The sequence below is a fragment of the Zalophus californianus genome, chromosome 17, assembly GCF_009762305.2.
Source record: "Zalophus californianus isolate mZalCal1 chromosome 17, mZalCal1.pri.v2, whole genome shotgun sequence".
NCBI lineage: Eukaryota > Metazoa > Chordata > Mammalia > Carnivora > Otariidae > Zalophus > Zalophus californianus.
Window position 1 is genome coordinate 45,107,384 of NC_045611.1, and position 15,672 is coordinate 45,123,055.

The window sequence follows — 15,672 nt, forward strand, 5'->3', positions numbered from 1 at the left end:
TCTTTGAAATGGATGCCTCTTTGAAGTGGATGGCTCAACAATCAAAGCTTAAGTCAGGCACTCACATTACAAACAAAAACAAAAACCTGTCAGGACTTACACTCTAGCAAGGTATGGAGAAGGGGTATAGAGCTTCCATGCTGTCTCCTGGCACACCACCCTCTCAGCACTTTGATGTGTTCACTAACCCAGAAGCTCTCTGAAGCCCAGTTAGGGTTTTTCATGGAGGCTTCATTATGTAGGCATGATTGATGAAATCATGGGCATTAGTAATTTATTCAGTGTCCAGCATTTCTGCCCTCCAGAGGTGGGAAGATGGGGCTGAAATTTCCAGCCCACTGATCACATGGTTGGTTCCCCCGGCAACCAGCCCACCATCCTTAGGGGCTTTCCAAAAGTCACTTCCTTAGCATAAACTCAGCTGTGGTTGAAAGAGACTTGTTATAAATAACAGAAAACATTCCATTTACCTTTATCACTCACAGAATTCCAGAAGTTTTAAGAGCTTTGTGCCAGAAATCAGGAACAAAGACCAAATATGTTATTTCTTATTATTTTACAATATCACAGTTCTCTACTATGATTTTGGATTTATTAGTTCCCTTTTCTATGTCAGTTTTTGTTTACTTCAGAGCTAAGTTGTCACTTGCATAATCATGACTTCTAATTTCTCTTGCCTTACTCTAAGATGATTGCCCTGAGCTAATTTCACTAAGGTAACAGAAGTAATCAGAGGAGAACTTCTACAAGCTTCTGCTGCCCCACCGATCTGTCTGTCTACTCTGTAATCATTGGGTCTCTTTTCCTACTATGATAAATGAACTTTATGTGCCTTTATCTAAGGCCAGTACCTCCACTTTTGTACTAAATGCCACTCACTTCTCATCTCTTTAGGGACATTGTTAGAGCAATGTTCTCTGTTAGTCTCCTGCAATATCAGCTTGTCAGTATCTATTCCAGTCATTTTCATCTGCACACAAACATGTGATTTCCCTCATCTTAAATGTATAAACAAACAGAAACAAATCTCTTCACACCCATATTTTCCTCTTGATATGGCCCCATTTCTCTGTTACTTTTTTTTTTTAAAGATTTATTTATTTATTTGAGAGAGTGAGAATGAGAGAGAGAGCACATGAGAGGGGGGAGGGTTGGAGGGAGAAGCAGACTCCCCGCTGCGCGGGGAGCCCGATGCGGGACTCGATCCCAGGACTCCAGGATCATGACCTGAGCCGAAGGCAGTCGCTTAACCGACTGAGCCACCCAGGCGCCCTCTCTGTTACTTTTTACAGCAAAATCCAAGAGAATTTTCCATGCTCCATATCTCTAGGTCATCCTTTAAAACTGCTTCAGTCAGAACTTATCCCCATTATTCCACCAAAACTATCTTGTGAAGATCAATAGTAACCTCCTTATTATTAAAGCCTTTGCTAAATTAGAAGTCCCCATTTACCTCTCTCTCAACATTTGACAAAACTGATTATTCCTATTTAAAACACTTTTTTGGGGCGCCTGGGTGGCTCAGTTGGTTAAGTGACTGTCTTCGGCTCAGGTCATGATCCTGGAGTCCTGGGATCGAGTCCCACATCGGGCTCCCTGCTCAGCAGGGAGTCTGCTTCTCCCTCTGACGCTCTTCCCTCTCGTGCTCTCTATCTCTCATTCTCTCTCTCGCAAATAAATAAATAAAATCTTTAAAAAATAAATAAATAAAACACTTTCTTCACTTGGCTGCTGGGATTCCACACTCTCCTAATCTTTTTCTTTCCTCATTGGCTATTCCTTTTTAGTCTCCTTTGCTGGTTACTTCTCATCTACCTGACCTCTAAGTATCCCAGTCTCAATCCTCAAAAACTTTTTTCTTTTCTTCCCTTCCCTTCCCATTATCTTCTGTACCCAAAAACTCTCCCTGGGTAATCTCATCAAATCCCATAGCTTTAAATGTCATCTACTTACTGATAATTCTCAAATTTATATATCTAATCTCAGTATCTCCCCAGAACCCCATACATGTACATATACCTTCTATTCAGCATCTTCTTTACAGTATCTAATAGTTCAAAACAAACTCTTGATATTCTCTCTCAAACCTGCTCCTACTACAATGAGAAGTTCTCAGTAAATGACATTTCTACCGTTCTGGATGCCCAGGCAAAACACTTAGACTTTTCTTTGACTTCTCTTATAGTACATGCCCAATTGATCATCAAATCCTCTTCATCACACCTTCAAAATATATCCAGAATCCAATGACATCTCACTTTCTCCACCCTTTCCTCCAGAATCATCTGGTCCAAGCCATGTGGATTATTGCTGTAGCCTCCTAGCTTTCATCCACTCATCTTCTGTGCTTTCCCATTGACTATCTGTTGTTTTTAAAGATTTTTACAATTTATTTATTTTAGAGAGTACGAGAGAGAAGGAGAGTGTGTGGGGGAGGGGCAGAGGGCGATCATCCCCATAGAGCGTACTACCCACCAAGCGCAGAGCCCGAATTGGGGCTCAGTCCCACAACTCATGAGATCATGACCTGAGCTGAAACCAAGAGCTGGATGCTCAACAGACTTAGCCACGCAGGCACCCTGACTATCTGTTGTTTTTTAAACAACCAGAATGATTCATTTTTAAACAAAAGTCATATTGTCATGCTGCTTCTCACAACCCTTCAGTGGCTCCCCATCTTAAAATAAAATTCAAAATTTATTAAATGGCTAAGACTAAGATTTCCTTGTCATTTTCCTTTGAAACCAGGGAATTTTTTTTCCTCTCCCTCTGAACTGCAGACTTTGGATGGTTATAATTTTCTGAAGAGGTTTATTACTAATCTGATATATTGTCAGTCCAGGGCCTTATCTGAGATTTTTTTTAGACCATTAAGTTTCATATGTATGCAATTGAAGACAGCAAATGTCCCAAGGGTAGCTGTGGCTTCAAAGTGTGTTTACCTTTCTAGTTAGTGGTTCTTCATTGTGGACTCTGTAGATCTAGCTTGACATTCTTCTGGAAGGTTGTTTCTCAGGTTTTATTCAATATTTATTGGTGTTCTTCAGGAAATCTGATGCACTATTTACTGTTGTAGTCCTAATATACAACAGTCCCCTTAGAACCTCAAATTTCCTTATGTTGGGGGCACCTGGGTGGCGCAGTTGGTTAATCATCCAACTCTTGGCGAAACCAAAAACCTGAACTGAAAGCTCAGGTCATGATCTCAGCATCATGAGATCAAGCCCTGCGTGGGGCTGTGTGCTCAGTGTGGAGTCTAGTGGAGATTCTCTGCCTGTCCTTTTCCCTCTGCCCCTCCCCCTGCTCATGCTCTCTAAAAAAATTAAAAAATTAAATAAATAAATAAATAAAATCTTTAAAAAATTTTCATCGTGCTGTATTTTCATCATGCTGTCCCTTATTACGAGCAGTGACCTATTTTCTCTCTCTACAATTTTGCCTTTTCCAGAATACTATATAAATGGAATAAAAATATATAGCCTTTCTGGTCTGGCTTTTTACACTTAGTAAAATATATTTGAGATTTATCCATATTATTCCATGTATCTGTACTTTCTATTTATTCCTGAGTAGTGTTCCATTGTAGGGAAATGCCAAAGTTTGTTGGTTCATTCACTTTTGAGGGACATCTGGGTTTCCATTTTTTAAATTTTGCATATAATTGACACAAATGTTGCATTAGTTTCAGGTGTACAATATAGTAAATAATATGACAACTTTATACATTATGCTATGTTCACCACAAGTGGAGGTACCATTTGTCCTGATTGGAATGTTTTAGTCTATTACATTCAAAGTGATTGTTGATAGATAGTATTTATTGCCATTTTATTACTTGTTTTGTGGTTGTTTCTGAAGACTTTCTCTGATCTTTTCTTGTCTTTCACTTTTTCGTGGTTTGCTGGTTTTCTTTAGTGATTTATTTATTTATTTATTTAAACATTTATTGAGCATTTTCTTTCTTTCTTTTTTTTTTTTAGATTTTATTTATTTGACAGAGAGACACAGCGAGAGGGGAAACACAAGCAGAGGTAGAGGGAAAGGGAGAAGCAGGCTTCCCACGGAGCAGGGAGCCTGATGCGGGGCTCGATCCCAGGATCCTGGGATCACGACCTGAGCCAAAGGCAGACGCTTAACGACTGAGCCACCCAGGCACCCTTTAGTGATTTATTTTTATTTCTTTTAATTCTTCTCATATTTATTAGTGACTTTTGCTATCTGGGTACCATTAGTTTTGTCTATAACATCTGTATGTGGCAGTCTATATTAGGTTAATGGTCTTAAGTTTGAATTCAGTCTTTACTCCTCTCCTCCCCACATTTTAGGTACCTAGTGTCATATTTCACATCCTTTATTTTGTGAGTTCCTTGACTGAATTTTTACAGAAATACTCATTTTTACTGCTTTTATGTCTTCTACCTTAATACTGTCATTTTTGGTCTTTACACTCAGGGAGTTCCCCTTAATATTTCTTGCAGGGCTGGTTTAGTGGTCACAAACTCCTTTAGTTTTTATCTGAGAAACTATTTCTCCCTCTATTCTGAATAAAAAACTTGCTGGATAAGGTATTCTTGGCTGGAGGTTTCTCCCAATTCAGCACTTTGAATATATCATGCCACTCCTTTCTGGCTTAGAAAATTTCTGCTGAAAAATCTGCACCTAGCCTTATGGGGTTTCCTTTGTATGTAACTTTCTTTTGGTGTATTGCTTTTAATATTTTTTTCTTTATCACTATTTTGCCATTTAATTACAGTATGTCTCAGTGTGGATCTCCATTTCTTGATTTTGTTGGGGGTTCTCTGTGCCTTTTGGATCTGGATATATCTTTCCTTCCTGAGATTACAGAAGTTTTCAACTATAATTTCTTCAATAAATTCTCTGCCCCCTTTTCTCTCTTCTTCTCAGACTCCTGTAATGCAAATGTTATTTTATTTGATGGAGTCACTGAGTTCCCCAAGTCTCTTCTCATTTTGTGTAATTCTTTTTTCTCTCTTTTGTTCAGCTTGATTACTTTCCATTACTCTGTCTTCTACTCATTAATTCGTTCCTCTCCTTCATGCAGCCTTCTGTTCATTCCATCAAATGTTTCTCATTTCATTTCTTGAGCCCTTCCTGTTATTCCTTATCTTTGTTAATAGTCTCACTGATGTCTTCCACTCTTTTGTCAAGTCCAGTGAGTATCCTTATGATCATTAAATTCTCCATCAGGCGTGTTACTTATATCTGTTTTGCTTAGATCTCTGGCCATGGCCTTGTCCTTTTCCTTCATTTAGGACAAATTCCTCTGTCTTCTAATTTTGTCTAAGTACTCTATGCCTGTTTCTCTGTGTTAAGAAAGCTATGTCTCCTTTTCTTGAGGGTAGTCGTCTTACAAAGAAGAGTTTCTGTTGTGTCCTGCAGTGTAGTGTCCCTGTTCCCCAGGGCCTGGTGCTTTAGGGAGTTTCTCCAATGTGTGTTGCGTGTATTCTGCTGTCATGTCCTGGCTGCTTTATCTTTCAGGCTAGTTATCTACAAAGCCTCTTTGCCTGTTGTGAGCGGCGTTTGGTCCCTGGCCTCAATGGGATGCATTTTAACTGGGTGTGCTCTGGTCTGCTTGTGAAATGAGACCTGTCACCATTGCCACTGGAACTGAAGCCTCACGAAACTCCTGGGTCAGGAGACACAGTATTAGCGGGGGTTTGATCCAGTATTCTGAGGAAGGGGACCCACCAAGGGAGACTGAGGCAAGTGTTACTGGGAAGGGTAGTTCCACTGTAGCTTGGTGGAGCTGGGACTTGAAAGCAAGTTGAGTAGCTAGTGTTGTCACTACACTGGTTCCCACAGGTGGCTCTGTGTTTATGCTGAGGGATGGGGAAGGGGAATGGCACCTGCTGGTTCCTTTGTTCCTTGAGGGGTCTCTCTGTGATTGCTGCCTCTCAACTAACCTCCCCACTGTGTGCCCCATGTGCTCTTCAGATCACTATTTTCACACTGTATGTCTGTGGGCTCTTTGCCCTGCCTCTTCTCCAAGAGCAGCCCCAGTGTCCTCCAAGCTCTCGCAGAGCCACACATGCTGACCTTTTAAACTCTAGGCATTAATCCCCGCTGGTTGCATGAACTCTTGAAACTCATGAACCCTTTCACTTTCCAAGCCAGCTGCTATGGGGATTCATTTTCCCCATGTGCTTCCCTGTGTACTAGTCTGTCTCTCATCCTTCTCCATGTCTGCAACTCCCTTCCCACTATAGCGGACACGATCCATTTCTCTCCCAAGCTGCATCTCCAGACTTCCTAACTTCTTTGATGTGGCCTCTTCTCTACCTTTAGATGTGGGAGTACACATCTTCAGATCGATTTCTGGGGTACTTAAGATGATTTGATAGTTATCTAGTTGTATTCATAGAACAAGGTGAGCCAAGGGTCCTCCTACTCTGCTGCCATCTTCCCCCACTCTATATTTTTATTTTTTTGAGGAACCTCCACATATTGTTTTCCAGTGAGTACATGAATTTACATACCCATCAACAGTGTATGAGGGTTCCCTCCTCTATATCCTTACCAACACTTATTATTTCTTGTCTTTTTGTTTTTAGCATCCTAACAGGTGCAAGATGATGATAGCTTATTGTGGTTTTGGTTTGCATTTTCTTGATGACGAGTGATGTTGGGCATCTTTTCATGTGTCTGTTGGCCATCTGTATGTCTTCATTGGAAAAATATCTATTTGGGTCCTCTGCCCATTTTTTAATCGGATTACTTTTTCGTTCAGAGTTGTATAAGTTCTTTATATATTTTGGATATTAACCTCTTATTTGGTATATTTGCAAATATCTTCTCCCATTCATTAGGTTGCCTTTTTGTTTTGTTAATGGTTTCCTTTGCTGTGCAAAAGCTATTTTGATATAGTCCCAATAGTTTATTTTTGCTTTTTGTTTCCCTTGCCTTAGGAGACATATCTAAAAAAAAAAAAAAAAATGTTGCTATGGACAATGTCAAAGAAATTACTGCCTGTGTTCTCTTCTAGGATTTTTATGGATTCAGATCTCACATTTAGCCCTTTAATCCATTTTGAGTTTGTTTTTGTGTATGATGTTAAAAGATCGTCCAATTTCATTCTTTTGCATATAGCTGTCCAATTTTCCCAGCACCATTTGATGAAGAGACTGTCTTTTCCTCATTGTATATTCTTATGTTGTTTGTCATGGATTAATTGACTGTATAAGTGTAGGTTTATTTCTGGTGTCTCTATTCTGTTTTATTGATACATGTATCTGTGCCAGTACCTTTCTATTTTTTTTTTAAAGATTTATTTAACTGACACAGAGAGAAAGACAGCGAGAGAGGGAACACAAGCAGGAGGAGGGTCAGAGGGAGAGGCAGGCTTCCCGCCGAGCAGGGAGCCCAATGGGGGCTCGATCCCAGGACCCTGAGATCATGACCTGAGCTGAAGGCAGTCGCTTAACAAACTGAGCCACCCAGGCACCCCAGTACGTTTCTATTTTGATTACTACAGCTTCATAGTCTATCTAGAAATCTGGAATTGTAATACTTCCAGCTGTATTTTTCTTTCTCAAGGTTGCTTTGGCTATTCAGGGTCTTCTGTGATATAATAAAAATTTTAGGATTATCTGTTCTAGTTCTGTGAAAAATTTTGCTTGTATTTTGATAGGGATTGCATTAAATCTATAGATTGCTCTAGGTAGAATGGACATTTTAACATTTGTTCTTCCAATCTATGAACATGGAATATTTTTCCATTTGTTTATGTCATCTTGAATTTCTTTCATTAGTGTTTTTTAAAGATTTTTTATTTATTTGAGAGAGAGAATGAGAGAGAGAGCATGAGAGGGGGGAGGGTCCGAGGGAGAAGCAGGGAGCCCGATGCGGAACTCGATCCCAGAACTCCAGGATCATGACCTGAGCCGAAGGCAGTCACTTAACCAACTGAGCCACCCGGGCGCCCCCATCAGTGTTTTATTGTTTTCAGAGTATAGGTCTTTTGCCCGTGTGGTTAAGTTTATTCCCATGTATCTTATTCTTTTAATATAATTGTAAATGGGATTATTTTCTTAATTTCTCTTTCTGCTACTTTATTATTACTGTATAGAAATGCTACTGACTTCGTGGTATAAGTTCTTTTATCCTGCAACTTTACTGGATTCATTTATTACTTCTAGTAGTTTTTTAGTGGAGTCTTTAGGATTTTTTATGTATAGTATGTCATCTGTAAATACAGTTTAACTTCTTTACCAGTATGAATACATCTTTGGTTTCTGATTTTTTGGTAATTGTGAATAAAGCTGCTATAATCCTTGGTGTACAGATGTTTGTCTGGGCATAAGTGTAAATACATACAATTATTAATGCTGGATCATATGCTAAGTGTATGTTTACCCTTATACAAAACAACCAAACTCTTTCATCGTGGTTGTGCTCTTGTACATTTCCATTAGCAGCATATGAGATTTTTTGGTGTTCTTTTTCTGGATCTTATTTCCATACGGCATACTGTTTTTCAGTAGAATTCCTGGAAATTTATCACTCCAGATTCCTTTCCTTATATTCAGTAATTGCTTTTTTCTCTCCAAAATCCCTAGTATTCCATAAGTTTACAGAAACCTTTCATCATGTCTTTGACTTGTATCAATGCCCAAGAAATTATAGAGATATTATTCCGGTATTTGCCTTGATACAAGAGTGAGTATGAGAACACATGAGATGGCATAAAGAAAGCAGACTGTGAAGTAAAGATAAGTAAACAAAGGCAATTTGGTATTGTGGTTGAAAAGGACAGGGAGAACTAATGAAGATATCTCTGGAAAGTACCTAGGAAGCAGTATGAAAGAGGCAAGGTAATTGGAAAAGTATGATCACTTTTTCCATTTTAATCTTAGATTTAGTATGGAAGTACTTTTGTTTCCATTTGTAAGGAGGTGTTGAGGAAAGCCATAGATCAGTAATTTCCAGGCATCTATGCTTAAGGTTAGGAGAAATTTACTACAAAGGGATAGCACAAGAGTATTTAGGAATGACAGAAGTGTTGTATCATTACTTTTGTAGTGGATATGTGACTTGAGCCCTTATAGATCTGTTTCTTTTGTCTTTATTCTCCTGTTTTTCAGTTGTCTGTGTACCCTCATCACCTGGTTATTTTTTATTGAGTGCTAGACATTGTAAAGAAAACTTATGAAAGTAATTTGAAGCCTCGGGTGAATCTTCAGTGAAGATTTTAATATGCTTTGTGGCAAATAATCTTAAATTACTTGAGTCCACATTTCTTGGTTGAGTTGATTCAAAGATGGTTCAGACTTTGGACCCTGCCCAGACTGGTCTACTGTTTTTCCCTTGTTCCTTATTTTTGTAGCCCTCAGGGTTCCCAACTCTTAAGTATGACTTTATAGAGGGCCCTGTTCTCTAGTTATCGCCCAAACCTTAAGAAATAGTCCAATACACCACTTAGTTTTTCCATGTCTCGGTTGTCTTTTCCTGAACTGTAGGACCTCCGTGAGTGGAAAAGTGGCCGAAAATGATTAGCTTATTTCTTTGAATTTTCATGTTTTTCAACTTTGAGCCCACCGACTCTTTATTACAATAGCAGTTCTTTAGTGCCTTCAGTCAGGTGCCCATAATATCTTGTCCAATTTGTGTAATTGCTCTCATCAGGAAGTTTGCTTTAAATTACCTAGCCTTCTGTTAGTAGAAATGGATATTTACGATATATGAACAGGTATTTAAATTGAGACCTGAAAGATGAGAAAAAGTCAGTATCTCACGCACAGTAGTCCAAAGACATCAAACAGGCTCTAGTTAGTTGTAAGTTGAAATTGGCTCTTTAGTTTTTTCAGAGCTAAAAAGAATCTAGTATGTTTGGCAAATAATGAGCAAAACTGAGAAGGCTCATGGAGAGAAATCAGATAAGTTGGGACTGCACCATGGAGTGCTTTGTCAAAGTCATGGGAGGCATTTGGATTTTATTCTAAGTTTAATTTGGAGCTATTAAAAGTTTTAGGCAGAGATAGCAAATCATGATCTAAATCAGAATCAGTTTGTAGAAAGTATTAAAACTAGAGATCACCATGCTCTTTTTCTGATGCACTAGATTCAGATCAGTTAGTCTGGTGTGGTATCTGGACATCTTTAATTTTATGAAAGTCCCCAGTGATTTTGATCCCCCCAGTTTGAGAACCATTGGCTTAAAAATGTTTTCTCTCCCCTTACTTTCTTAGTAGATTTTCATTATACTCTGATCTCTGGTGCTCTTCTTACATGTTAGTATGTAAGACCATTCTATGCTAATATTTTTTTGAAACCCTAGGCAGGAACATATTACTGCATGCAGCATGAAATCAGTTTAGTGGGTTTTGACTCTCTGTGTGTGAGTGTGTGTGTGTGTATGTATGTGTGAGTGAGAGGAGACTGGAATAGCGTAGAAAAAATAGAACAGGGTAGATATTGTTTAATGAAACTGCATGGGTCAGGTTGTGATGTGAAAGGTAAGTAGGTATTAGTATAGGTCATAGTAAATATCTGAAAAGCACTGATGTAAGCCAGTTATTTCTTGTGAGTATTAGTTACCTATATCAGATCCTCAGCTTACAACTCCTGTCCCAATAATCCCATTGTGAGTGAAAATTTTGTAAGTTTAATACACCTACCAAACATCAGAGCTTAGCCTATCCTACCTTAAACATGCTCATAACACTTACAATAGTCTGTAGTTCAGCAAAATTATCTAACATAAAGCCTATTTTATGATAAAGTGTTGAATACCTCATGTAATTTTTTAAATACTATACTGGAACTGAAAAGCAGAATGGTTGTATGGGTACAGAATGGTTGTAAGTATATCAGTTGTTTACCCTCATCATCACATGGCTGCCTGGGAGTTATAACTTACTGCCACTGCCTAGAATCATGAGAGTATTGTACTGCATATTGCTAGCTCAGGAAATTATCAAAATTCAAAATTTGAAGTACAGTTTCTATATGTTGCTTTTTTATTTTTTTAAGATTTTATTTATTTGTCAGAAAGAGAGAGACAGCACAAGCAGGAGGAGTGGGAGAGGGAGAAGCAGGCTCCCCGCTGAGCAAGGAGCCCAATGCGGGACTCGATCCCAGTACCTTGGGATCATGACCTGAGCTGAAGGCAGATGCTTAACTGACTGAGCCACCCAGGCGTCCCTGTATGTTGCTTTTGTACTATCATAAAATCAAAAAATTTTAAGTTGAACCATCATAAATTGGTTACCGTCCATATCTATTTTTTTTTTTTTAAGATTTTATTTATTTATTCATAAGAGACAGAGAGAGTGAGAGGCAGAGGGAGAAGTAGGCTCCCCGCTGAGCAGGGAGCCTGATGTGGGACTCGATCCCAGGACCCTGGGATCATGACCTGAGCCGAAGGCAGATGCTCAACCATCTGAGCCACCCAGGTGCTCCCATATATATTTTCATATATAGTCTTTTCTCTATGGATTCTCCTGAAATGATAACAGGAATTTTTCATGTTCTCTTATCTTTCAGACTTGCCTTCAAGGAGTGCAAATAAGGATTTATCTCCAAAAAAGGACACTTATGAAACGGAACTATCCCAATGGGAAATGAGTGCCAGACTTGAAAACTGTGACCTTGAGGAGTCCAGTTCCAGAGATTATTTGGAAGTCAGAGGCACATTGGAAAAGCAACAAGAAAATCAGGAGGAATATTTCAGGCAAGGGATGATCATATATGAAAAAATGTCCATTTTCAATCAGCATGCTTACTTATCTCAACATCCTAGGTGTCATTCTACTGAGAAACCCTATAAATGTAAGGAATGTGGGAAGGCTTTTAGACGAGCCTCACACCTAACTCAACATCATAGTATTCATACTGGTGAAAAACCCTATGAATGTAAGCAATGTGGGAAGGCCTTTAGTCGTGATTCACAGCTCATTCTTCATCAGAGACTCCATACTGGTGAGAAACCCTATGCATGCAAGGAATGTGGGAAGGCCTTTACTCAGAGCTCACAACTTATTTTACATCACAGAATTCATACTGGTGAAAAACCGTATAAATGTGAAGAATGCGGGAAAGCCTTTATTCGTAGCTCACAACTCACCCGACATCAAAAAGTCCATACTGGTGAGAAACCTTATGAATGTAAAGAATGTGGGAAGGCCTTTACTCAGAACTCACAACTAACTCTGCACCAGAGACTTCATACTGGTGAGAAACTCTATGAATGTAAAGAATGTAGAAAGGTCTTTACTCAGCTCTCACAACTTATTTTGCATAAGAGAATTCACACTGGTGAAAAACCTTATGAATGTAAGGAATGTGGGAAAGCTTTTATTTGTGGCTCACAGCTTTCTCAACATCAGAAAATTCACAATGGGGAAAAGCCATATGAATGTAAGGAATGTGGAAAGGCCTTTATTCGTGGCTCTTTGCTTATGCAACATCAGAGGATTCATACTGGGGAAAAGCCCTATAAATGTGATGAATGTGGGAAAGCCTTTATCCGTGGCTCACAACTTACTCAACACCAGAGAATTCATACCAATGAGAAGCCCTATGAATGTAAGGAATGTGGAAAGACCTTTAGTCATGGCTCACAACTTACTCAACATCAGAGAATTCATACTGGTGAGAAACCCTATCAATGTAAGGAATGTGGAAAGGCTTTTAATCGTGGCTCACTCCTTACTCGACATCAAAGGATTCATACTGGTGAAAAACCCTATGAATGTAAAGAATGTGGAAAGACGTTTAGTCGTGGCTCAGAACTTACTCAACATGAGAGGATTCACACCGGTGAGAAACCCTATGAATGTAAGGAATGTGGGAAGTCTTTTATTCGTGGCTCACAGCTTACTCAACATCAGAGAATTCATACTGGTGAGAAACCGTATGAATGTAAAGAATGTAGAATGGCCTTTACTCAGAGTTCACATCTTTCTCAACATCAGAGACTTCATACTGGTGAAAAACCATATGTATGTAATGAATGTGGTAAGGCCTTTGCTCGTGGCTTGCTCCTTATACAGCATCAGAGAATTCATACAGGTGAGAAACCGTATCAGTGTAAGGAATGTGGGAAGGCCTTTATTCGTGGTTCACAACTTACTCAACATCAGCGAATTCACACTGGAGAAAAGCCTTATGAATGCAAGGAATGTGGGAAGGCCTTTAGTCATGGCTCTCAACTTACTTTACATCAAAGAATTCATACTGGTGAGAAGCCCTATGAATGCAAAGAATGCAGAAAAGCATTTACTCAGAGCTCACATCTTTCTCGACATCAGAGAGTTCATACTGGTGAGAAACCCTATCAATGTAAGGAATGTGGGAAGGCCTTTACTCGTGGTTCACAACTAACTCAACATCAGAGAATTCATATCAGTGAGAAATCTTTTGAATATAAGGAATGTGGGATAGACTTCAGTCATAGCTCACAAGTTTATATATGAATTATCTGATTCTTTGTGTTTAAGATAGCCTTCTCTGGTCACTAATCCATTATTATCAAAGAATTCCTAAAATGTGAATATGGGAGCATATTTGCCTCATAAAGTTCAGCATCAGTGAATTCTAATGGGGGAAGATAACTATTAATGTAATCTATGTAGAAAAACCTATCATTACTGAAAACCTATTAAACTTTAGCATATTATAATAGAGAATAATTCTGTTAATATAGTAAATATATTGAGGCCTTTAGCTGTAGAATATGTCTTTTTCAACATTACCCTGTCTCTACCAGCTGCTTTCCTTCATGACATTTATCATAATTAACCTCTGCTTTGGTTTAATCATTTATAAGATAAGCCTAAGAATAATACCTTCCTTGTTAAGATTCTTGGAAGTATTATGTGAAACATTTCATGTAAAGCTCTTAGAGCAGTGCCTTGAACATAGCATATCACAAGTATTAGCTATCATTACTAGTATGATTTTAGAGAATTTGCATGAGAAGAGGAAACTTAGGAATATAATGAATATTAAGAAATCTTTCATTAACACTTGACCCTGACTCTTTGAGTTGGGGGCACTGTATGCTGTAATGAATATGAGAAAGCTTTCATTCACATCTCATCCCATATACTAGAAAAGGAAACTCATACTGTTGGGGGTGGAAACCCACAAAACATTGTAGATTTAATCAGTGGATTGTTGAAGAGAGGTGAAGTGAATTGTAACAAGGTCCAGAAACTCATATGTCCTATCATTTTTTTACCACAATTCAAGAATATTATTTAGAAATGAATAACAATGGATAGCCAAAATAAAATTTCCTACTAGGAAATTTCTAAAAACTTGAATGTACAGCTTTTGAATTAAACTAAAAATAAACCAACATTACTATTTTTCAGTGAAACATGATGACAGTCTGTCAGGGACCGTTATTTCCCTACCCAATATCCATTTTTCCTTTAGAATTCTTGGCTGAAAAATCATCTCAGCCCCTCTTGCAGGTCAACAAGATGAAAGTGGTATTGTACATGTAGGACATTTAAGAGTACCTTTTCTCTCTTTGTATTTCTTTGTTTCCCTGCCTACAATGTGGACATTTAATTTACAGCTCTGGTGACTTTATGGAGAATTTGAGAATGGTTATCTGGGTACTAAGGATGATGGAGCAGAAATACAGAATGAGTCTACACCTGTACTGATTTTATGGAACAGTTGTACCAATTCTGGTCTGCTTGTCTCCTGTATTTCTTTATATAAAATTAAAATAAACTTATTTGTTGATGTTGTTTTCATTCTGTTATTGACACTAAAATGTATTAAGGTTATAAAATTTTGTACCCAGAAGTGGAGTGCTATGGGTAAAAGAAATCTCAAGTATGGCATTGACTTTGTGCCATCATGAATGAGAACCCACTGCAGGCTAGAAAACTAAAGATTTTTGCTTTCCTAGACAGGACATTTGGTCTGTCTCCCTTCCAGTCTATCTTACAAGGCAGATTCTTCACCAGTTAAGACTGTAATGTTAGTAGAAATGGTAGGAGTGATTCAGAATGTGTGTTGGGTGTTTCTTGTTGCTTTTGGTAATGTCCCGTGAAAGATAAATTTGGTATAGACTTAGCTGCAGAGGCTACTAGCAGAGATTGAAAGCGATATTGCTTTGTTAAGAGATGCTATCTCTCCCTACAGGCATTCAGTCCTGGTTGACAGTAAATTTTTTAGGTGTTTGGGATATATCAATGAGCAACTCTAGCAGGAGGAGATAGAATAATAATAGAAAAATTACAGAGTATGTTAGAACATTAGTGTTATGAAGGAAGGGTCATTCAAAAGTAGCTAAGAGGAATATGAAAGTTTATGAAATGGACCATAGATAAGGAAAGATTCGAGTCAAGATTTGAAGATGTGAAGGAGTAAGTCAGTGGTTATCTACAGGAAGAGCACTGCAGACAGGAAAAAGAACAAAGGCCCTACAATGGCATGATGCTGGTATACTTGAACATCAAAGAAGCTCTTGTAGAGGCCTGTGCAAGGGGGTTATAATTGAGGAAGATGGAGAGAGAACAGGGCCATATCTTGTAAGTCACTTTAAGCATTTTGTAATTTTTTCTGATGGAAATGGCAGCCACTGGAGTGTTTGAGCAGGGGATGTGATTTGATAGGCTGCTATTGTGTTGCTAAAAGAAAAAACAACTAAATGGGCAAGAGATTATGGCCTCTTAATTCAGATGAAAGATG

General features: G+C 38.5%; 1 protein-coding gene across 4 annotated transcripts in view; it reads left to right on the forward strand.

Moving 5' to 3' along the window:
- LOC113935567 (zinc finger protein 420) overlaps positions 1–14,701 on the forward strand; it is a 98,379-nt gene extending 83,678 nt beyond the window's left edge. For 3 of the 4 annotated variants that reach the window (XM_027617723.1, XM_027617726.1, XM_027617727.1), the window contains one exon: positions 11,503–14,701. In XM_027617723.1, the coding sequence (XP_027473524.1) occupies positions 11,503–13,433 (1,931 nt within the window). In that variant the 3' untranslated portion in view covers positions 13,434–14,701. The remainder of the gene's footprint in view (positions 1–11,502) is intronic. The other variant, XM_035725285.1, reaches the window with a different exon arrangement.
- The last annotated feature ends 971 nt before the right edge of the window (positions 14,702–15,672 follow it).